Below are 23950 nucleotides of genomic sequence, written 5' to 3'. Positions count from 1 at the left end.
ACAACACTGGATGCCACATTAACCAGCTTTGTTAGCTTTGTAGTGTGTGTATGTTGTCTGTATGCTGTGACCTTGAATTTCCCCTAGGGATCAATAAAGTATCTATCTATCTAAATTAATTTGTGCGTAGTGCCGGTGTCATTCATTTATTTTACATGTCTTAGAACATAAATAAATGCATTCATAGTCTAGTGATGAGCATACAAAGACGCTTAGAACTCATGTTCCACACAAACAATTCTGGTTTCCTTGCACTAGCCATTTTCGTCGTAGCCTACTCTGTCTGTTTGTATCATAGACAGGTTTGTACCCTTATTAGACATTCTCTGGTATGACCTACACAGCGCGCAAGCTTTGGTCAATTTCTGTAACAAACAGTGCCACCTATAGGCCTGGCATATGAAGTGTTGAGTCGTGTTGAGATGGATCCGTTTGGACGCAAATATTCTTGATATGGTTCCAGTGAGTAAAAAAAGATCGGTTTGGTACGTGTGGACTAGGCCTTAGATTCTAAGGTGGTAAAAGGATAAGGCTAGGCCTACAACATCTGTTTCTCAACCTAATGCAGGTCCAAATAAAATGGCAAGATGTTTTAACAAGCTTGCAAGCTGCCCAAGTTCACAAAGCGCTATTTAACTTATTGTGAATCAAAAAGTTTTAGTGTTGGATTCATACATTTAAGAAATTGCCTATTTTTTTATAGGCCTATTTGATCTCGTTTAAGCCAAACAAGGATTCAACGTGCCAGAGGCTGGGGGTTGTGTGTCCTGGAATGACAGGAAATCTGTATCAACTGTGTCAACAGTGCAGGCCTATGTGTTGATCAAATGCAACAGGACGATTTGGTAGGCTGGGTCGTTCACACCACTTCAGGAATTCATGTTGCACACAGGCGCCAATCAATTGTCTGAAGTGAGGCAGAGCAACATACATCAGAGGGGACTATGAACAGGCAAAGAAGGTTCATTTTATTCCCCTCTCACATACATAGCCTATACAACCCCCCTAGCTTACTGAATTACATTGGCAGTTCTGCTGTGTGAACAATAAGCCAATACATTGTATGTTTATTTTAAAAATGATTCCTTCCACCCATCACTGGTTGTCTTTGAATTCCCGACTCCGCCTTCACCGGAAACAGTAGTTCTCCGACGTCGGGAGGAGGAAGGCGTTGCGGTGACTGGAGCTGGAGAACGGGCGAAGGGGATGCAAGATGGCGGACCTCGAAGATGTTACGCTGGACGGGAGGCCGCTTCATTCGCTTCGTGTGGCGGATCTTAAAGCTGCACTGGAGGAAAGAGGCCTATCCAAGAGTGGGCAGAAGAATGCCCTAATCAAACGATTAAAAGGGGTGAGTTTGATCACCTTTTTCAGGGTTAAAATCGTTTGCCTACAGTGGCTACACTGAGGTCTTAGCGATAGGCCAAGTGTTGGTGGTTTGATGGCTGGAATAGCTCGATGAGCTCGCGCCGTGCGACTACGACCATGCGTGCATATTTAGATTGCCGCGTTTTATCTGAAACGTTTGTAGCTAAGAACCTTGCTGGTTGATAAATGATGAGCCAAAGTGTTAACTACCTACGGGCCAAGTGATGCACAGCCTTGCTGCCATGCGAGAGTGTTTATCAGACGCTAGCTACTAGCCACTAGTTTTTAACTTGTCGGCGAGTCCGCGCTTTGTGTGTTTAGCGTGCACGAGGGAGGGGGAGGGAGGGGGTTATGAAACGGGGGCGCGCTCATCAAGTACTTTGGAGAGATTTGCACTGATAAACATCAATAATTTTAACGCAACTATTAGTTTATCGACACAATTTTCTCACCAATGTTAATATGGCCATAGATAATAATTGCAGCTACCTTGGCAACTGTCACTCTGCCGAGTGTGGGCGGAGAAATTATGTGTTAGCTAGCTAGCTGGCTAATGAATTTTCTTAGTTGCGCGCTTGTCGTGAGGACACATATCTGTCTGTCTGAGTGATGTGTTTGCCAGATATTATTTGCCTGAAGCCTTCCAGGATGCAAACCGTACTGGATACGCGTGTGAATATAGATGTGAATTCACCCTGACGTTGGGCCAATATCAAAACTGTTGTACTATTCTGTGACGATAATTGTGAACGCTTACACACTTCTTTTGATGTCTCGGATTCACTTCAGGGTATTTATGTGATAAACACGCGACAATCTTGATAATGACAGATGCAGCATATTAGTGGTCGAATAGATGCTAGGAATAAGTTCCTGTGTTACAAATGGTTGATGTATCTCCTGCCATTTTCATCTCAAATGTTTTATTAGCTGATGAAGTCAATAAGAGTGAATTCGCATAGCATATAACTAATTTCACTGTGTTGAGAGCCCATTTCTATAACATATTATAAAGGTCGTGTGTGTGTGTGTTTTGTGTGTGTGATATCAGGCTCTGATGCTGGAGAACCTTCAGAAGACCTCAACACATCACATAGGACTCCAACCAAATTCACAGGTGTGTGTCTCAGAAAATGGAATGGGTTGCACTGAACATCACTGGACATAATGCATTTTACCTCAAACAGATGGCAGTGTATGCAAGCATAGAAAGGAAAACAATATGAATACTAGTCATATTCACTGACATTAGAATCTTGTACAGAATTTAAAATGTTGTTTTATTTTTACCATCAGGTAATGCATCGTCGAGTAAACATTTCAGTCTTGAACCATTGAGATTGCTAGACTTTGCTTGCCTAGTTGACATGAACACAATTCTAGGATATGAAAGATCCCCCATTATTTTTGCATGAATTGTGTCAGCAATCATTTAAGTCATGTGGAATTATCCATTTCTTTGTGCTGTTATGTATAGTATACTATACATTTTTTATATTATTATATGACCTGGAAGTTTAAGAAGGAAGCCCACTTATTGCACACTGATAAATATTTAGTTGTCTGAGGAGCATGGCAAAAAAAAAACCCATACAATCTGAATCTACCCTGAGTAAAGCCTGACCATTTTTTTTGTTTTTTACTGAGATCACAAAGGAGGCAGTCCAGGCCAGTGTGAGTGACAGGTTGGGATTGTCACTGCAGTTTGATGTAGTGGTGGGCTGTTGTGGTGTCATGCATTTCAGATAGGAGAGGAGATGAGTCAGAACAGCTTCATCAAACAGTACCTGGCCAAGCAACAGGAGCTCCTGAGACAACGCTTGGAGAGAGAGGCCAGAGAGGCTGCAGAGACAGACGGTAAGATTTTAGCCTGCATGTCCCAGCAGACTACAACAGGCTGCATGCTTATGCTGGCCGTGTGTGTTGATGATGGTACTGTTTTAAGCCTCTGCTCTGTTTGGTGTATGCCTATCACGTCATATGCCTACGTTTTTTAGTTGTAGCAAGTAAAGTAACAGCAGCACTGTACCAATGTGAGCCTGTGTACGTGTATATGTGGCTTGTGATTCAGCCGGAAACTAAATGTTTCATATCTTAGGCACAGACCAAGATGACCAGAGGGAGGCCAGTGATGGTCCTGCATGTCCTGCCCCAAACCAGGTTAGCTCCTCTTTTACACAACAGAGTGTTCTTTGCATGTGTGGAAAACAGTCCTCATTCCATGTTAGTGTGAAGTTTACACTTTTTGCACAGAGTTTGTACATCTAAACCGTAGAATATATGATTTTGATGACATCTTTGTGGAAAGGGGTTATTGATGATGGTTGGTTATCAAGGAAAAGCAAAAGAAAGGCATATACATACTTTTATAGTTTACCAATTAGGTCTTCCATTACTAAATTTGGGTATAAATTTAATCTAAAGGGTCCCTTGGCTACATATCACCCTATGTTTCATACTTCTAGTCCAGTGCATGCTGCATCATTCAGGGCAAATTGATTTCGTCTTACCTAGTTTGTTGCATGGTTGAGCTACTGTTTGTGTTTTTGGATCAGAGTTTAGACTCTGGCTTCTCTTCAACCTGCCCTCTCCTGCACGTCTCTCCACCAGGATGTCGCCCCTGATTTAGTTGACCAGCACAAAAGTCTGCCCCCTTCAGTGGGCGAGGGCTACGGGGTCTTGGCAGGTGAGGCAAATGCGGACGGTACCCGCGAGAGGGAGGCGCCAGCAGGGCCCCAGTCTTCTTCTGCCCCCGCGCCTCTGCCCACCTCTGTGGCCGCCCTGTCAGTGCGTGTGGTGGCAGGCGACAAGGGCCCGTCCTCCAGCCGTGCCCCCGCAGACAGCGACGAGGAGAGCGAAGGAGGAGACGAGGACGAGGATGACGATGATGACGACTGGGATGCAAACGCGAGGCGTAGGAATCGAGGAGAGCAGCCGCTGCCGCAGCAGCAGCAGCTGCCGCCCAGGGCCCAGCTGGCCAGAGAGCGGTCTGGGGGCTCCCGGCAGCAGCCTCAGCCCCACATCCCTCCGCTGCTGTCCCAGCAGCTGCGCCAGCCCACGCCACCGCCCTCGCCTCCCCCAGAGCTCTCCTTCCCTCTGCCAGACACTCCTAAGCAGAGCCCCCCCAGCCCCGAGGAAGAACCCCCATCCAGGCAGCGCACCAGCAGCACGTCCAGCTCGGGCAGCTCCAGCAGCGGCAGCCGCAGTAGCAGCCCTGAGCCACAGAGTGGCGCTGCAGACCGCCGACCCGGCCCCCTGTCAATGCTGGCACGCAAGATGGAGTCCGAGGGGGCCTTCTCAGGAGTGGTCAGACGCGGACGAGACGAAGCCCAGGGACGGGAAGATGCCACCGCAGGTGCCGCTGTGTTTCCCGGGAGAGGTCACCAGGATGGCGCAGTGTCTGCCATCACGCACACTGCCAACGCCTCAGCAGCTCTGGGCTACCCAGGATCCATCTCTGTCATTGGAGGCCCTCATGTTCACAGCCAGGGCCCAGTAAGTGTCGTTCGCACCACCATGGAAGAAAGGGACTCGCTGAAGCAGGACCATGAGCCTCAGCTACCTTGGCAGAGGGAAAACGAAGACAGAGGGAGGCAGTGGGAGAGGGAGCAAGAAAGGCTCAAAGCACTCGAACAGGAGAGAGAGGAGAGGAAAGCTCTGGAGCTTGAAAGGGAGAGAGCCCTGGTCCAAGAAAGAGAGGCGAGGGAGAGAGAACAAGCTTTGGAGCGAGAGCGACTGGAAAAGGAGCGATTGGAGAGAGAGCAGGCTTTGGAAAGAGAGAAATTAGAGAGGGAGAGACAACAGGGTTTGGAGCGGGAAAGATTGGAGAGGGAGAGACAACAAATCCTTGAGAGGGAACGTCTGGAGAGAGAAAGGCTAGAGCGAATACAGGCTTTGGAAAGAGAGAGGCTGGAACGAGAAATGCAGGAAATAGAACAGAAGGAGAGAGAGCGGCAGGAGAGAGAGCGGCAGGACAGAGAGCGACAGGAGAGAGAGCGGCAGGAGAGAGAGCGGCAGGACAGAGAGCGGCAGGAGAGAGAGCGGCAGGAGAGAGAGCGGCAGGAGAGAGAGCGGCAGGACAGAGAGCGGCAGGAGAGAGAGCGGCAGGAGAGAGAGCAAGCTCTGGAGCGTGAGAGGCTTGAAAGAGAAAAGGCTTTAGAGAGAGAGAGGTTGGAGAAAGAAAGACTGGAGAGGGAGAGGCTCGAGAAAGAACGTCAGGAGAGGCTGGAACGAGAACGACAGGAGCGGGAGAGACTTGAGAGAGAGCGTCAGGAGAAAGAGAGATTAGAGAGAGAGAGACTTGAGAAAGAACGAAAGGAGAAAGAAAGAATCGAGAGAGAGCGCCTGGAGAGGGAGAGACTTGAGAAAGAACGAAAGGAGAAAGAGAGAATCGAGAGAGAACAAGCCCTGGAGAGAGAGAGACTGGAAAAAGAACAGTTTGAGAAGGAACAGGCTTTGGAGAGAGAAAGAAAAGAAAAGGAACAGGCTCTGGAGAGGGAGAGACTGGAGCAGGAAAGGCGTGAAAAAGAGCAAGCTCTAGAACGAGAGAGACTGGAGAAGCTAAAAGCCATCGAGAAAGAAGAAAAAGAGAGGTTAGAGAGAGAACAAACGCTGGAGAGGGAAAGAAGGGAGAAAGAGGAAGCTCTGGAGAGGGAGAGAGCACTTGAGGAGAAGAGGCGTCTCATGGAGCAAGAAAAGAAGGAAACAGAAGAGAAGGAGAGGGCTCTTGAAAGAGAGCGTGCATTAGAGCACGAGAGAGAGGAAAGGAAGGCTGCCTTGGAGCAGGAGAGGCTGAAAGCAGCTGAGCAGGAGAGGGAGAAAGCAGCCTTGGAGCGAGAGAGGGAGGAAAGGGAAAAGATACTAGAGAAGGAGAGGGAGAGCCGTCTGCCTCCTTGGAAACGCGGCCGTGAGATTGGGGGCTTTTCCCACTCTCCTGCCCTCCAGCTTGGTGCCCCTGGTAAGACCGTGGCAACAGAGGGAAGGGATGCAGAGAGTGGCGAGCCATTGGGACCCTCCCAACACACGGGAGTCTTCCCGCCGAAATCCCCCCCAGTCACTACGCCCCTGTCTCCCCAGTCTTCCTCCAAGAAATTCCGTTTCCTGAGAGATGCCCCTGTGCTCTCTCCTCCTCCTCCTTCCTCTGCCACTTCTGTGGTCAAGGCACCCCGCACCTTCTCAGATAGCCCCTTCCCACAATCTCCTTCCCCTCTCCACTCCCCCACCAAAGCAGGCCAAGGGGATGGAGCCCCGCAGGGTCCTCAGGTCCCCTCCGGGATGGGCTCCCCTCAGAAACTCGTCAGGCAGGGCGTCGTAGTCTCAGGGTCCCATGGACCCAACTGGTACGAGGGAGAACGCTCGGGGACGGCCCCACACATCCAGTTGACGGAGGGAAAAGAGGAGAAACCCAAAATAAGAGATGCTCTTCAGGAAGAGGAGGGCAAGAAATCAGATCAGGGGACGCAGTCATCCACCAAAGCAGCAGATGCAGCAGAGGAGAAGATGACCCCTGCAACAGTGCTACCCCCTTCTCCCCCACCAGAGGAGGCTGACGTGTCAAGAGAAAGAGAGAAGGAGAAGAAGAAGAAGGAAGAGAAGAGGAGGAGGAGGGACTCTTCTTCATCCAGCGATTCGGGTTCATCTGATTCTGACTCTGGATCCTCCTCCTCATCACGCTCTTCGGGATCATCCTCTTCCTCGCAGGAAAAAAGCCGCTCCTCTTCCGCTTGTAAGAGGGTGAGTGGTCATGTCGGTTAATCTTTAAATCTCTCTGTCTCTCTCGCTCTCATCTTCTGGCCTTTTGGATGATCGTCAGGGATGTCATTCATACTAACTACATCATCGAGTGTGCTGGCTGGTCAGGAGAAGAGAGAGTACAATAATTCAACTAATGGTTACATTTCACAACATCTCATAGGTCCTAGTTTTGTCTTAACGGTTTATTCAAAGGCCCTGGAGGTTGTTACTGTTAAACATAAACAATCATATGCACTAACATAACACAAACAAACAAATACACATAGGTTTTTCAAAAGCATTAACATTTATCAAACTCTCAAGTGCCTTGAGAACATTTTCAGATCTAAATGGAAAAAGTTGCAGAGTAGTCATTATATGGTTTCTTTTTGTTTGTTGAAGTGGATAATTTCACTGTGTTTGTTGGTTGTAGTTATTCATGCTACCTTTACAAATCTGAGCTGCTAGGCAGCAAAAGGGATGCACTGTATTCAGAGTAGTATTATGTCTATCAGTTAGTTAAAGCTTAAAACTAACTGGAAGGGGACACTGGTTGCATAGCTCTAAATGTGTTACTTTTATAGGTATTCTTTCCTCATGCCACACTGGTTGTCCGCTCATTCGCTGATCCCTTTGCATGGCTTTCCCACTATTTTTCATACCTTCTATGCATTCTCTTCTGAAAGCCAGTCTGCTTTGTGAACTTGGATGCATTTAGATGCCTTCTCCTCTCCCTTTAGTCTGGAGCCCCCCAGAAGGAGTCCCCAGAGAAAGCAAAGGCTCAGAAACCCGAGAGCCTGAATGAACCCCCAGTCACGCCAGCACGCAAGCGACGTGGTCACATTCAAGAGGAGGAAGAGGAAAAGAAGGCTGTGAACGATGAGGATGTAAACAAAAACAAGGTCAGTCAAGCATAGGCAGATCTCAAACAACCAGAACTCAACATCTCAACTGCCTCATTAACCAAACCGGTTGCACAGTTCTTTATCTATGTTGCCCGTGTCCCTTACCTCCATTTTGTTGTTTTGCTTTCCAACAGAAGCTCTGTCCAGAGGTGGAATCTGAGGAGAAGAAACCAGAGAAGAGAGAAGAACATGTAGGAGAGGAAACAAAGGAAAAAGATGCAATCAGGTCTGTTAAAAGGCACATATTGAGCAAAAAATTGTTACGGCAGCTGCTGGTATGACTGAGGATGGTGTTTAATTAGTTAGGGATAATGTATAGAACACCGGTCATTATTGGGAAAATAAGTCCCGACAGGGCAAACCGGACGGGGTCTTTCTTCGCCCTGAATGGACTTATTTTCCCAATAATGACCGGCGTTCTATACATTATCCCGCTTATTATACGGTTACTTGCCAAAACGAAAAAAATAAACTCCACAATATATCTCTTTACATTTCCTATTTGTTACCGTTTCGTTGTGGCTTTTGCTGAGAAACAAATAGTTCGCAACACACGCTGAACTTTAAACAAACGTTCTTTAAAACACAACTGATCAACCGTCTGCCTGCACTTTTTAATGGAAATCCGTTGCCATTGACAGCGGTCATTATTTAGAGGTCCTTAGACGAAAATAATGACCGGTAGAACTTTGGGAAATCCCATTCAAGTCAATGGAGCGTTCTACTTGCATTGTGAAGAGCCGTATAATAATAGGGAAATATTGTCAAGCACAGGCTAAACATACTCCTGCTTGAAGTCCATGTTGTTCTCCGATGATAGTTTATTTATTTTTGGGTTGTTATTTATAATTTATTTGAAACACACAATTACAGCTAGAACTGTAGAAATTGGCTCATGGATACAGTCTTGTAGAGAAAGGTGCTTACAGTAATTGCCATGATGTGTGCATAGACTAGGTAGCTGGCTATGATTACATGCATAATGGCTACTGTGTCCCCAAGCAATAGCTCATGTAATTAAACATCATCTCCGGTGTATAACTTGTAAAATTGCATCCTGTTACACAAACACAAAGAACAGAATACTAAGATAAAAAACAAACAAACAATGAAATTATATATTTTGTGTGCATGAATGTAAGAAATGATGAGTACAAATAGTATCTCCCTGCTAGTCTCCCTTTTAAAGTTTCACACACGGATTCTAGATGTTGGGTTTTTATTGCTTGTGTGTCGAGAAGGGGGAGAATAGTAGTATGCATAAATATCCTGCACATAATCCCTACATTAATACACAGCTTTATGTGAATTCAGAAGGGTAACAAATGTCCAACAACACAAGACTTCAATAACATTCAAAGCCCCTGTTCTTCTTTCACACTGGTGTATCGATGCTTGTGCTGCAATTCAAGTCATGCTGCTGAATGAATGAGTGAATGAACGAAGGAAGCTGTATACTAAAAGAAAGTAGGCCTACCACAAATAGGATTTGCCTACGGCGCTATGTTTAATAATAAAATGAAATCCCAAATTGAAATTGAGTTTAGAATTTAATTAGTATTTAGGAAACCTACCGTAGCCGTGGTTTAATCTATAGCTGCATGGATTGTCACGAATTTATGTCGTAGAAAAAATTCTGTCAGGCATTCGACACGACAGCCTTGCAGCCGGTGAGCTTGCAATGATGGGGTCCTCTCGTCTCTCATTCCTCCTTTTATCCAACATGGCTGTACTCCTCGTTGTATTTGACCGATAACGCAGCGTTCAGGCCAACAGTGAAGTGCTGCTCCGAGCCGGTTTTTATTGCCGGTAATTTAAAACGCTACAGCAGCTGCTACTAAATCGGGAATTAGTTCTTTAGGTTTAGGGCAGGTCCCGACGTAATGCTGTCCGAAGAGAATAAGATCGGGTGAGGTAGGAGGAGAGATTGAATGTCGCTACACTGTTCCTTCTCGATCAAGGTTTCCGTGGCCCCCGTCGCTGTCACGGTGTAACAATTATAACAGTTTTAGTGTTCTGCTTGTGTGAATCGGCGTCGTTTTGGAAGCGTAATGCGTATGTAGTTTTTGTTTGGAATGAAACTCCGCGGTAGAAAGGAGGAGGGAGGGGGTATGCAGTGGGCAGCGCTAGCGATGCTGATGTATCCCTGATATGTCCTTAGCCTGCCTGATGTTGGAATAGAAGCAGTGCGATCAGGGTGTTTTTGCCCACAGCCCTCACCGTGTATTCCCCCATGTCATATTTTTATTTGTTTAACAAAAAATAACGCAAGATGTTAACACCATATGTGGTTGGTACTACAAAACTGCTGCAGTGTTGTTGTTGATGTTATTACTGTATTTTGGTGCAGTTCAGACTAACATGTTAAAGTGAATTTTGCAATGAGTGGCTGAGATGATATTTTTTCATTATGAAATGTGATGTCTTGGTCATTAGTATATGTTCTAAATAATTTCTTTCCTTATCCTGTTTTAAGCTCTGTGTGTTCAGTTCTTAAAAAACATATCGCATTGCTGAAAACATTTTTCATTTTTCTTTGTGCAGTCACAGATTTGTAGGTAGTATTTAATACCCACATATGTTTCAAACTTGATTTAGTTAGTCACATCCACCACCACCACCCCCCCCCCCCACCCCCAGCCACCCACATGGTCTCGTTTTCTATTGACTCTGCTTTTACTAATGCTATTTTCCTCTCTATTTATTCATCTGTCCTGTTTACTCTCTCTCTCCCTATATATCTCTCTCCATCACATCTGTCCTGTTTACTCTCTCTCTCTCCCTATATCTCTCTCTCCATCACATCTGTCCTGTTTACTCTCTCTCTCCCTATATATCTCTCTCTCCATCACATCTGTCCTGTTTACTCTCTCTCTCTCCCACCCCTGTAGCGAAGTGAAGGAGCCAGTCATGGATGAGCCTGAGAAGGCTTCGGATGCCAGCGAGGAGGTAAGATCTACGTCAGGCTCCCACACATCCACCAGTGTCCCAGGAGGAGGCATCAGGATTAGGGACAGCCCAGCAGTGTATCTCACTTTAAGATTATCACTAGAACCCTTTACAACACTTGTTTTTTTTTTCACATCTATTATTATTTTTTCTTCAATAATTATTCAGAATCTCATAAAGCCATTTTAACATCTCTCAGAAAACTATTCTATGTCTTGGAAGTAGTGACTATTTTGGTAGCGTAAACAATTCTTTACTCTGTGTAAAGTTCTAACTCTTGAGATTTGGATTTCACTCACCTCTTAAATTATACTACCACTCTCTAATGCTATAGGTAGACTCTTTTTACCATTTTGCCCCAATTTTCTGTTAGGTTGAAATTTAACCTTTCATCATTGGTCATTAATTATCTTTAGTGTAGATAAACACATGCTAGCCTTTTTGCTCCACATAACATTAACAGTTGTGGGCCGAGGGACATTTTGTGCTGTTTTTTTTTGTACTGGGATAGTACTTTGCTGGCACTGTTCCTAGGCAGAAAGCCACAGGGAGCCAACTCATGTTTCAACTCCCCATCCCTTGATTGCTCTGTTGTAAAGGTGTTCATGCCTCTTCCATTGCCCCTATTGGTACCTGCATACTACTACTACTACTACTACTACCTCTCCTCCACCTGTGACACTATTCCCAAGCGCCATGGCTATACCTGATGTAGGCCCCCAGAAGCTGCACTGCAGTGGAACACCTTTGGCAACAATGGCCACGTTGCCACGGCGAGGGCTTAGAGGAGCGGTTGATTGGACTGTTGGGGCGAGGTCAAGGCTGTGAAATGTGAACGAATTCCATCAGCAGCTCGGCTGTGGTGATGTTGGTGGTCTCTGCCTTGCAGTTGGACATTTTGCCAAAAGGAAGTCAATGGAACCACAGGGCTGCTGATACAATGAAAAAATGAGGTCACGGCAACACACAAGTCACCAGACGACTGTCACTGGTTGGACATTACAAACAAAACGGTTTCCAGTCGTCTCCTTTTTATGCTCCTGGTGATAATCGAAAGGGAATATACACGCCTCTCATTGGATGAGCTGTCTGAAATCAGAATTACTAAACCTTTGCATCACCCAGGAGACCTTAAACAAGGACATTCACAGTCTTTATCAAAAACATTTGTCGTGGTCTTGGACAGATTGCTCTGCCTTTTCCAATGTGTATGCTTTTGGACATTTCATTAAAGATTTGATCACCTTGTGCGTCACCACATGGACAAAGCTGACCTGTCAAATCTGGTCCCTGGCCAGTGAACAGGACAGTATGACTTTTTCACCCCATTGTTCTGTCAAATGATCAGACGCACTATGGAAACACCAGAAATAATTTCCCGAAAGGACTGCTCTTGCTGTGGCCAAAATGTCTGGCAAAATTAGGGAGATTTGCTGACCCAGCCCCACTGAACTGTTTGAAGTCTGCAAATGGGGCTAGTTTGTCAGATCAGCGTGACCACCCACCCACCTGTCATGCTCTTCTGCAACTGCTCATTGGTGGTCTTAGCTGATTGATACGCATATATCTGTCCCACCAAAGACTGAACCTCGCCCCCCTATTAACAACATGGACTGCTGCCTCTCCCAAGGGCAGACCTCACATGCCAAAGCCCCACCCCTACTGAACTCCAAACAGAGCCCATCTGCCAACCAGCTGTCCCATTTCCTCACAAACATCTCAGCCTCCTATGATTGGACGTTTGTTGCCTATATACAGTACATGCAGACGTGCGATTGGGCCATAGCCAACCCAGTGGAGATCAGGTGTCAATGGTACCAGGAAATAAGTAGTCATTTATCCATTTTATAGAACTTTTTTTCCTATTTTAAAGATTTGAAATGACTCTTGTCAAAGACTGCCCATTAATCCTAAAGTGAAGAAATTGGCTACATGGTTTTAAAAAAATCACGATTTACAGTAGCCTATCATCCTAATAAGGTGGCAGTAATTTTGATTTAAAATTAATAATAATGTAAGCTTTTGCACTATTAGCTTATATGTATGTAAGGAAGCACAGTCTACAGCAGATCTCAGTTAATCTGTTCCACCCATGAGTCTGCTTCATGTAACAGAGACGTGCTTGTGTTTGAAATCTATAGGAACTTTAGAAACTGCTGAGGAGTCTTCTCAGTATCATGTGTATACGTGTGTGTGTGTGTGTATGTCGGAGAGAGAGAGTGTATGTGTGTGGACAAACACAGCTCCAGAGCACTTGACTTCCCAGAAACTCCCAAAACCAAGTAGTGTTAATAGTCAGACTAAAGCTTAGATGCAGCACTTGACACACTATAACACACACACACACACACACACACACACACTCACACTGACACAGGCATCATTAGTCTGAAATGGCCTGAATAATATAATGTTAATGTAATGGGAACTGAATAATATAATGTTAATGTGGGAACTGGGAAGTGGTGAGCTGGAGGGTGGTCTCTACCAGATGTCCTCTTCTGCCTCCCCTGCTCTGTAATGGTCGCCAGGCCTTGTATCTGGCCCTGACCCTTCTCTCTCTCTCTCTCTCTCTCTCTCTCTTTCTCTCTCTCTCTCTCTCTCTCTCTCTCTCTCCATATTTCTGTGTTCTCTCCGTTTCTCTGGAGCGTTACCTTCCACTGCCTCGTGTCTCACCTCTGCCTCTGGGCCTCGGTTGTGTGTGTGTGTTTTTTTCTCTCGTGTGTTACAGAGCGCCACACCAAAGGCTTTCTCCACTCGCAGAATATCCCTCAGTGAGTACCAGCAATGTATAATTACCTCTCTTGCGCTGTGCCTTAATTTTACCTGTGAGGTAGTCCTGAATGAAGTGCATGCTAAAGGTACGTTTTAGGGTACACACTGAGTAGTTTGAAATCTGGATAGGCAAGTCTCCCAATTGACGGCCATCTTGATGACATGCTCTGGCAGATATTGCAGGCAAGTAAGCACAGGGTCCTATCTACCTCAGGGTCCTAGCACCCTTAAACCGATGGAAACAAGCCACTCCCCCGCCCCTCACCTTGTCCCTCTCCCTCTTGCCCCCCCCCCAGCTAATAAGCCGTCCCCGGCTGTGGTGAGTGCGGAGGCCGAGGTGGAGAGCGCCACAGGGGCCAGTCGCAAGAGGAGATGGGGCGCAAGCACAGCCGTCACTGCCAAGAAGCCGTCAATCAGTATCACCACAGACTCACTGAAGGTACTTGTGGAGCCATAATCCGCTTAACTGCCAACTGCAGCGCCAGATCGCCACTTATTTATCTAAATCTAGTCAGGAGGTATTCCACCACGAGGACTATTTCTACCTAATATTCACCTCTGTCAAAAATATAAAGCTGGTTCATGCTGTAAGTATTATGACCGTATATTACAGACGATGGCTGTTTTTCCGACAGTATGTAACACTGATATTAGCTGTGTACACACATGCATATAGGGGAAGTGGAAAAAATGAGAACCATTAATTCATGCATGACATAGTTACGATCCTCGGGTACTGCTTTCTATAATGGGTCATTAGTCATGCTATGTGTCTCCTTTCCTGCAGTCTCTGATCCCAGACATCCGTCCAAGCCTGGGCCAGGAGGCCGTGCTGGACCTGCACCCAGAGGAGACGCCTCTGTCTGGGGAGGAGGAGGCAGGCGACAGGGGTGACCAGGACCTGAAGATCCGACGCACAGTCACACAGGTGTGCAAGGCCTTGGCCAACTGCTGTACTCTACTGACTACTTAGTTGTCTCTCCACTAGGCTTCCTCTAACTGGTTGATGGCTTAGACTGTAAAGTTCTTTAGCTTTCTTAAGAAAGTATTTGCAAGGCCAAGGCAGGTTTATTTTTATAGCACACTTCATACACAGAGACAATTCGATGGGCTTTACGCACATAAAAGTAAAAAGAACAAACAAAGACAAGAATAAAATATGGTTACAATTGAACTGATAAAAAAAAAAGTCCATAAAAGTGAATACAAAAAAAGAATATAGGTAACAAATACAAAAAAAAGTCTGTGACCACGACATTAATATACTGCACAGTGTCGACTGTAAGTCTCTTAAAATGGAGAGTTGTGTAAATGGGATTGTGTGCGTCTGACTGACTTTGTATGGTGGTGTTTAACAGATGTCTGATTTGTTTGTTCCCTTTTCCAGGTGGTTCCTTCTGAGGCGCAGGAGAACGGACAGAAGGAATCGAAGAGGAGTGAGCAGGAGGAAGAGGAGGAGGACGAGGATGAAGGTGCAGAGGGCAAAGAGCGCGTGAGCCCTGACGAGAAGATGGACACCTCATTCCAGGTTGCCATGGGAACGCACGAGTCTCCCTCCTCTGGCCTCGATGCAGACATGAAGACAGGTGAGGAGAAGGGGAAAGATGCCATTGGTCAAAAAATAAAAACTTGGGTAGTGGACGATGAAACAAATCTGTGGTAGCTTAGACGTGAGAGTAGATGGTCACAGAAGGCATGCTAGAAATAACGTTTTGAATTTGAAGTGTTTCTCACTAGTAACCAAGGTTGCGGTTTTACTTTTTAGCTGGAAATGTATGTCTCACATGTACTGTGGGTTGCTCTGGATGATGGCTAAATAGAAAGCTGGAAGACTCTAGTCTCTCCCTCAGGGCATTTATTGGGTTTTGTCATGGGAGAATGTTGCAACTGATGGAACTGGACATGTCACATTATATTTTTAATGAAAAACATATGTTAAGCTTCATGATCTCTCTCTCTCTCTCTCTCTCTCTCTCTCTCTGTCTCTGTCTCTCTCTCAGTGATGCCCAGTGACACACTCGTCCGTCGGTCCATAAGCCAGCAGAAGTTTGGCGTGAGCATCACCATTGATGACCCAGTCCGCGCTGCCAAGCAGCCCTCTCCACCGCGGGGCAAGGTCTCCAACATCATCCACGTCTGCAATTTGGTACGGCAGTTTGGTAACTCTAATGCCCCTCTACGCATTTCTCCTGTGTGTCTGCTACAAACACACATTGAAGTGTTTGTGGCTATACTGACAGAAACGGGTCAAAGCATTTCTCTCAGGCTGAAACACTGGTACGCTTTCAATGTGAGCTTTGATTTAATCCTGATTTAGTCCCGATTGTGTTTTAGGCCATAGAGATGGATTGCATAAACTGGAGAAAATATCTCATGCCTCATGTTGTGTGCAGGTGCGGCCCTTCACCCTGGGCCAGCTAAAGGAGCTGCTCAACCGCACCGGCACCGTGCTGGAGGATGGCTTCTGGATCGACAAGATCAAATCTCACTGCTTCGTCACGGTGAGCAGTCCCCCCTCCTCCACCTCCTCCTGCTCCTCTCTTTCTTCTGCTCTCCATGAGTTCATCGTTAAATGTCAGAGTTAAAAAATGCAGTTGCTTTGCGTAGAGAAAGCAGATGGTTTACCACCTCCACAAGATCTTGTTTGACTTTGCCTTGACTGCCTACACTTACTATTGTTCTCACACTCTCTCTCTCTCTCTCTCTCTCTCTCTCTCTCTCTCTCTCTCTCTCTCTCTCTCTCTCTCTCTCTCTCTCTCCCCCCCCCCCTCTCTCTCTCTAAATCCCTCTCTCTCAGTATGCCAGTGCAGAGGAGGCCGTAGCCACACGCACTGCGCTCCATGGAGTCAAGTGGCCTCAGAGCAACCCCAAATTCCTCTCGGTGGACTTCAGTCAGCAGGAGGAGGTGAGGCGCTTTGATGTGGTCTGGTGGGCCACCCTCTCGTTTCATCTGATTAGAAAACACAGCATTGCCAGGAAAATGGCTCGTCTGTTCTGGGGTTTTTTGTTCTCCGCTTAATTGTACACCATCTCCTCCTATCTTCTGTGGCCTTTTATCTTGCACTGTGTAAGAGGTGTATTAATGAGGTGAGGTTTGAAGCCTCTTAATGGCCTGTAACTGAAGTGACCTGTCTTTACGCGCGCGCGCATTATTTTATTTTTATTTTTTTGGGGGTGGGGGGGGGGGGTCTGTTCCTGTATCTTTGTGGTGTCTATATATCTGTGTCCTCTGTTTGTGTGTGTCTCACAGCTTGACTTCCACCGTGGTCTCCCTCTGGCCGAGAGGGCCGGTGACGAGGAGCGAGGCGTGGTGACAGCGGGCGGCGGTGCCATGGTGGGTGCCGGGCCAGTGGTGGCGCCTGGAGCCCGAGCGCGGGGCCCGCTGCCCCCTCCCCTCCTGCCGGAGCGCGACCAGTGGGCGGAGCGCGAACGGGAAATGGAGCGACGGGAACGGACACGTGCCGAACGCGAGTGGGACCGGGACAAGGTGCGCGACTTCAGCCGCCCCGGCGACGAGCGGGAGGCCGCCGCCCGGCGCTCACGCTCCCGTGACAGGGAGAGGAGGCGCAAGGAGCGGGGCAAGAGCAAGGAGAGGAAGACCGACAAAAAAGGTGAGGACCGTGTTTTCCAGAGAACTGAATTCCATTTGTGGTGGTTGGTTTGAAGAATTAACTTGAATGCAACAGTTTTTAACAAATTAGCACAGCGTGGTTATGATGCTAACCAGATTTAAGCACAATTTAGTACAACCTGAAAAATCATTGTGTGGTAGGTCAATGTTGATATTGTGGTGGGCCACCACAAGTAAGTCAATGTATGGGAAACACTGAAGGTGGTGGTGGTGGTGGCGGCGCAAGGATGTCCTCAGCGTGTGTGTCTTGGGTTCAGGTTAGCTGCATTACAAGTCACAATCAACTTAACATACTGAGTACCGAGCATATCAGTAAGACTGATCAGTGATATCAAAGTTGGTCCAACTCATAAAGCTATACAACTTATTCACCTTAAATAACTCACGAAACCAGAGCGACTAGGGGTGTGTGTTTGTAAGAGAGTTGGTAGAGTCAGGGCTCTAGTCTGAATGTGTTGGGGTTTTTTTTCTGTTCAGAAAAAGTACCAGAAGAGCCCCCAGCCAAACTGCTGGATGACCTGTTCTGCAAAACCAAAGCGGCCCCTTGTATATACTGGCTCCCCCTCACGGAGGAGCAGGTGAGTGTTGCCTAATGTGATCTTCTGCTTTTGCTTTCTCTGTGTTGATATTACTGTCTGTGTGTCTTAATTGTGTGTCCGTGTGTGTTTATATTTGTGATTTGTGTTCTTATGCTTGTTTGCCTGTGTGTGTTACATTATGAGACTGTGCTTCTGTCTGTGTCTCCGTGTGGTACTACAGCTGTGTTTAATTCCGTTTGTTTAAATGCATGCGTCTGGCCTTGCTCTCACTTCCTGTCTTCTCTCTCTCTCACTTCCTGTTCTCTGTCTCTTTCCACAGGCCGCTCAGAGAGATGCGGCCCGTGCCGAACGCGCCAAGGAGCGTGAGAAGAGGAGGAAGGAGATGGAGGAGGAGGAAGAGGAGAAGAAGCGTGAGGAGGAGCGCCGGGACCGGACAAAGCTGGGAGGAGGCACAGGAGGAGGAGGAGGAGGTGGTGAAGGTGGCGTAGGCGAGAGAGACCGAGACAGGGACAGAGAGAGGGAGAGGGAGCGTGGCAGGGACAGAGACAGAGAAAGGGACCGGGAGGCGGATAAGCGGAGGGACGGCTACCGCCGGCCGCCCGGGGCCAGCGGAGGTGGTGGAGTAGGAGGAGGTGGAGGCGGCAGGAGATCCCGCAGCCGCAGCGGACCTCCACCCAGAGACAGGCGGCGCTAAAGGGAAACCAACGTGTAGCTCCCCTACCGGTCGACGTGCTGACACACCCTGCACCTCCCTCTGAGGACCAACTGATTCCACCCTATGAGTAATCACAAACACACAATACACACACATGCCACACACACACATTATATATATATATATAAATATGCACACACACACACACACACACACGTACATATACACACACAAACATTGGGACCATGTTCTGAATGGTGCGGTGTCTCTCTTTCGACTACCATCTCAGTCTCTCCAGTTAGGGTGGGACTCCCAAGTGTTCATTTTGCCCCTCAGTGTTTTTTGGCCTTTCGGTGTTCGGTGACTTGGACGCTCACACACACACAACCACCCTACTTCCCCCAACCTTTTCCTCCAACCCTTGTGTGCTAAATCTCCAGACAGTGTTTCAAAGAACCTCTTCTCATGACCTTTTTTTCCCTTCTATCTTTTGTCGTCTCCATGGAGTTTGTGTGTGTGTGTGTGTGTGAGTTGCGTATCCGCACACGCGTTGCATCATTCTTCTCCTTTCCTCTTCCCGAACAGCAGGACGAGCTGTTTATATGTCACATCCTCTCGTGTCCCACGATGATGCCTCACATGGCCCTGGCCCACACATGAGAAGGGCTGCCCTTTCCCACCCCCCATCCTTCATCCTGGGGCGAACGCCTTTTTAAGGAGAGAAAAAAAAAAAGGCCTTGGTGTGTGTGTCCCCGTTTGAGTCCCTCTCCCTCGCCGTTACCCCGCTGTAGTCACCCTGCGCTTCCTCGGACACCCATCCACCACTGGCACAGCAACATGGAGAAGGGCAATGAGTATTAACTACACACAACTGGTTTTAATATTCATTTATTTGGTTTTGTTGTTTTTTAATCCTTATTTTATGGATTTTAGTTTAAATGCTGAATTTTGTTCTTGGTTTTTTCGTTTTTTTTATTTTTATTTTTGGTTACTCCTGTAAGTGCTGAATGTACAAATAAAAAGGTTATGTTTAAGAACTGAAAAACGACGTCCCTTAATATTTGCTCTGGAATCATTTTTCTTTGATTGGTTAAAGCTATGGAAGAAATATGTGTTCAAATGTGTACACGATGAAGATGTCTGCCAAATTGGGTAGTAACATGCCCACCTCGAGCACTAAAAGGGAAAGTACTAAAAAAAACTCGAGCACTAAAAGGGAAAGCAATACTGTTGGCTTTACAGATGTTTGCCAGAACGCTTAAATGACCACAAGGCGGCAGCGTCGTCAAAATATATACCCGTCTATTTTAAGGTTTATTATGGGTGTTTATTTTTCTTATGTTAATTGTGAGTACCCTCAAGACCGTTTGGCGTGCGTGTAATTTGCAATGCAATATAACCCTTTCCCACAGATTAACAATCAGGTTGTAGGCCTACAACATGCTAATGAGGTGGACGTGATTGATCATTTTCTCTGTCTGCACACCTGCTTTAATTTTGTACATAGCCTAAATCAATAACCTTAACAGGTCAATGGCCTGTGAAAGGGCATCTGGGCTCCTTCTGGCCACCCTTCCCTTCTTTCTGCCATCCATTGTGCGCTCTAGTGCCCTTTTCCCGTGTTCCCTCTCTGCTAGAGGAGCGGAGCATTGACGTTCTTCCCGTCGAGCTCAGCAGAGCTCCTCTGTAATTACAGACGTGGTGGCTGAGTTGAGCATTTTTCCGACCTGATGCAACGTTTGACAGGGCAGCTGAACTGGGTCGACCCTTTTGCACCCATATGGCCAATCTCCCCGGTCTTTTAAGATTGCACCGCTCATCATCAATCGTTACCGGTGGGTAAAGTATCACCACATGGGCACTCTTATTGGATGTTGCTTGTCCATATCCCAGCTCAACTAGGAGTTCAAATGCTACTTTGGAGAAGCGTATCGCAACGACTTAGGGATCAGATGACCATGTGTGAAGCCGTGTCGTTTCTGGTGAAAGACATTTAACAAAAGTCTTTGTAACTGAACCCCCGTGAGCCCTACTGAATGGAGACGTGGGGATTAGGCTAGAGCCTAATGTGTCGCTTTGAACATAAGTCAACAGAGTAGCCTACGTCGGACAACGTAGACGCTTAGCCATTAAAAGCTTTGGGGCCTGACGTCGACGATGCTTTTTTGTTTCTTCTTCCTAATTTGTTGCTGCAGACAACGTAGACGCGTTTAGCCATTAAAAGTGTTGGGGCCGGCGTCGACGTTAATGTTTTTTTTTTTTTTTTTGCTTATTCTTGATGTGTTGCTACGCAGAACAGAATGTAACACCTGGATGGTCTCCTGCACATCACACTCTGGCCTTCAGAACCAGGCGCGTGCTGGCTGTTTTTGCCCACTTCCTGTCTGCAAGTCAGCTGAAGTAAAGTGAGAGATAGGCCAGAATCTGCTCTGATGAGTGAGCAGTGAAAACATCAGATCAGGCCCAGTAAGCAGCCTTTGGCCTCGCCGCCCCCTCGCCTCCTTCTCTGTGAAACCGCACGGCCCTTTGTGTCCTCAACTTAGAGAAGCAGAATACGTCTCCCCTTGACAAACACTCACACCTCCCTGCCTCTTCCCATCTCCTCTTTCAAAGCACCTCTGATGTGGTGCTCACCCCCAACCTCCCGCCCCCGCTCTCCCTCTCCACCATCCTCAGGAACAGCTCGCCAAAATGTGGAACGACTGAGAATGAACCGTGGATGCTTTCTTCAGCAATACTTTTCTCTCAAACTAGGGCAGCTTGACATTTGTTACCTATAGGCTATATAGGCCTACTGTATGGCAGCTTGTGTATGCCTGTATGGCAGCCTCTTTTTTTAAAGTGCTCAAATAAAACCTCATTCCGTCGCCATTTTAACAGGCCTTTTTAACAGCATGTTTTCATTGATATCATCTGCGTAGATATCCTGCTCACACACACACACATTCGTAGTCTTCCTTCCCTCACCCCCTCTCTCACTCTCTCTGCTTGTCTTTTTATTTTCTTCTGAGCGATGAGGACATGGATCCCTTCATGAGATCCAGATGTTGCTTTTATGCGTTTGGAGGAGGGGCAGACAAAGGCTCCAGGTTGTTGTGCAGTTCATTAACTTGGAGGGTGGGGGAGCCACAGGGACCAGGGGGTGGAAAGGATGGATGACAGACTGCTGATGAACGAGAGAGGAGAGGTGTGCTGGGCGGGGCAGGCGGTGGTCTATTGCGTTGCCCGGCTGCCGCCATGGCCTGGCCACTGTCTTCTCAGCCAAACCACGTTAAACGAGCACATTTGCCAGACCGGGCCCGGACTGAGGCAGGGGGGTTTCCTAAAGGATATGACTAGGTCACAGTGAGGGTGGCTGGGCTTGGGCAAGGGAGGGAAGGAGGGTGCATGGGTAGGTGGGGGAAGGGCAGGAAGGTCTGATTCAGCAGTCCCTACTGCCCTACTGGGTAGTCTCTTCCTGGTTGGTTTAAGGGAGGGAGAAAGAGAGACGGAGGGGTGATAGGGTAATAAATGTTGATTGTTCAACTTCCTGCAACCTGTGTTATATTTTTACAATACCTTGTCTGGCTGAAATGAAGCACTTCCACTCCCACCACACCCAAATAGCAGACGCTGTTTTACATAGCCTAAGCACATTAGCCCAGCTGCGCTGAGGGTTCTCCCCTCCCCTCTCTGTGGCATATGTGCAGACTTAGCCTTAATGTGGGAAGGTGAGAGACACACCGCTTACCACAACAAAACATGGCAAAGGTTTGAAAGGGCAAATGAAGGGTAGGAGATGAATGGCTGTCGGTGTCATAGAGTAGTGTGATATGAATATCTATACCATCATTGAACAGTGGAGGTGGGGGAAATGTCAGACTTCTTTCCCATTTCTTTCTTTCAAAATGAACTCAATGGATTTTTTAAACTATTTAATTACTGGTACATTTAGAAATCAAAACAATAAAATATAAGTAATATATACAGTACCGGTCAAAAATGTGGTGTCACTTAGAAATGTCCATTCCACTCCATTATAGATAGACAGAATACCAGCTGAGATCAGTTGCATTGTTTTTTTAATCAGGGCAGCAATTTTCAGGTTACTTTATGTCCTGACATAATTGCAAAAGGGTTCTCGACTGTTCCAAAGGCACATTCTGTTTACTAATCTGATATAACTTTAAAAGGCTAACTAAACTGAGAAAACATTAGAGAACCCTTTTGCAAGGCAACTGATCTCAACTTTTAATTGATTATTGAATAGACACATTTTCTAATGTGGGCAGTTTCCAAAAGAGTGGCATATGTTGGTTTGTGTTTTAAGTGTTTTTAGGGTATTTTGTAGTATGTGGACATCAGTTGAAGGGAACAGATGATGACAGGGATATTTGGTGCATTTGTGCAGGAAGTGGCTTGGCCAAATTGAAGCCATGTGTAACCTACATATCACACACACTCCCACAAGAACAACTTTCTGCTGTGGTGGCACACTTGGACCATGTATCCCTGGCCCTGTACACACCCACTGCATGGCACTTGACAGGGTATGTTGCGATCAAAAATGTTTACATCTTTGGCTAATTTGACAGTTGGTATTTGAGTGTATGTGATGTGTGTGTAAGGGTGAGCGACCCATGACGTAGAAGTTCAGACCAGCAGGCTCTTCATCAGACAAAACCTCTTCAGGCCTTTCAACAGCCTGGCCGGGGAGTTGTTCAACCAGAAACAGGAAGTCCTTCAGAGGTAGTGGAGCAGGACAAAGACAGAATAGACGGGTGGTATCCAGAGATGAGTGACGACCAGATCCAGCCCAGAACTGGGCCAGATGTGGACAATGTCCTGCAGGAGAGAACCTACCACCGCAGAAGAGGAGGCTGTGCATGATTTGTGCGGCACAATGACTTCAGGCTGTGAATGACACACAGGATGAGGTAAAGGCAATGGGCGTAGCAGGGGAGGGAGCCACAGCGCAAATAAGCAAGAACAAAGAAGAGGAGGGACAAAGGTCATCAGGTTCCTTTAAGAGTTTACTGTCCAGTGGGTTTGAAAAAGACGTAGGTGGGAAGAGATAGAGAGGAGGAGGGGGAATGAAAGACAGCGAGCGAAAGACTGAAGAGGTTTGTGCGGTGCACCGTGGAGTGTTTTCAGTTAGGTCTTGTTAAAAAAGTGAGTCATTTTGCAGAAACTGAGGAAACACAGGCTCCAATTACAGAGGGAGCGAAAGAGAGAGACAGAGGGAAAGAGAGAGAGAGAGAAAGGAATGGAGTGGAGAAGAGGAGGGAGTTGTGGGGAGAAGAAACTGCTGAGGTTGTTTTTTTAATCCTGCAGAATCAGCTGGGAAAAAAGAAACCAGAAATGCATACACATTCTAGCTATGCCCATGCAGGCAGACTACCCCATGCCCGTTGAC

General features: G+C 46.9%; 1 protein-coding gene across 1 annotated transcript; it reads left to right on the top strand.

Moving 5' to 3' along the window:
• Positions 1-1175: 1175 nt before the first annotated feature.
• On the top strand, positions 1176-19598 carry acin1a (apoptotic chromatin condensation inducer 1a). The gene is made up of 18 exons (XM_076293742.1): positions 1176-1351; positions 2420-2485; positions 3114-3225; positions 3467-3528; positions 3979-7101; positions 7842-8003; positions 8141-8232; positions 10898-10955; positions 13687-13729; positions 14027-14169; positions 14518-14658; positions 15118-15316; positions 15731-15876; positions 16124-16231; positions 16528-16635; positions 16981-17341; positions 17839-17939; positions 18220-19598. Exons 1-18 carry the CDS (start codon positions 1214-1216, stop codon positions 18592-18594), a joined length of 5538 nt encoding a protein of 1845 aa, XP_076149857.1. The 5' UTR covers positions 1176-1213; the 3' UTR covers positions 18595-19598.
• The last annotated feature ends 4352 nt before the right edge of the window (positions 19599-23950 follow it).

The sequence above is a fragment of the Alosa pseudoharengus genome, unplaced genomic scaffold (assembly GCF_046254945.1).
Source record: "Alosa pseudoharengus isolate Yale_2024_CS ecotype anadromous, Long Island Sound unplaced genomic scaffold, YU_APseudo_1.1 YU_APseudo_1.1_scf_2, whole genome shotgun sequence".
NCBI classification, from domain to species: Eukaryota; Metazoa; Chordata; class Actinopteri; order Clupeiformes; family Clupeidae; genus Alosa; species Alosa pseudoharengus.
This window is presented reverse-complemented; position numbering and strand designations above follow the sequence as displayed.

Bases quoted from the DNA above. Each gene is read 5' to 3' on its own strand.
- acin1a (XM_076293742.1), top strand. From the start codon at position 1,214: ATGGCGGACCTCGAAGATGTTACGCTGGACGGGAGGCCGCTTCATTCG. The intron at 3,226-3,466 runs GTAAGATTTTAG...TTCATATCTTAG, and splicing joins AGAGGCTGCAGAGACAGACG to GCACAGACCAAGATGACCAG. The intron at 8,233-10,897 runs GTCTGTTAAAAG...CCACCCCTGTAG, and splicing joins AAGGAAAAAGATGCAATCAG to CGAAGTGAAGGAGCCAGTCA.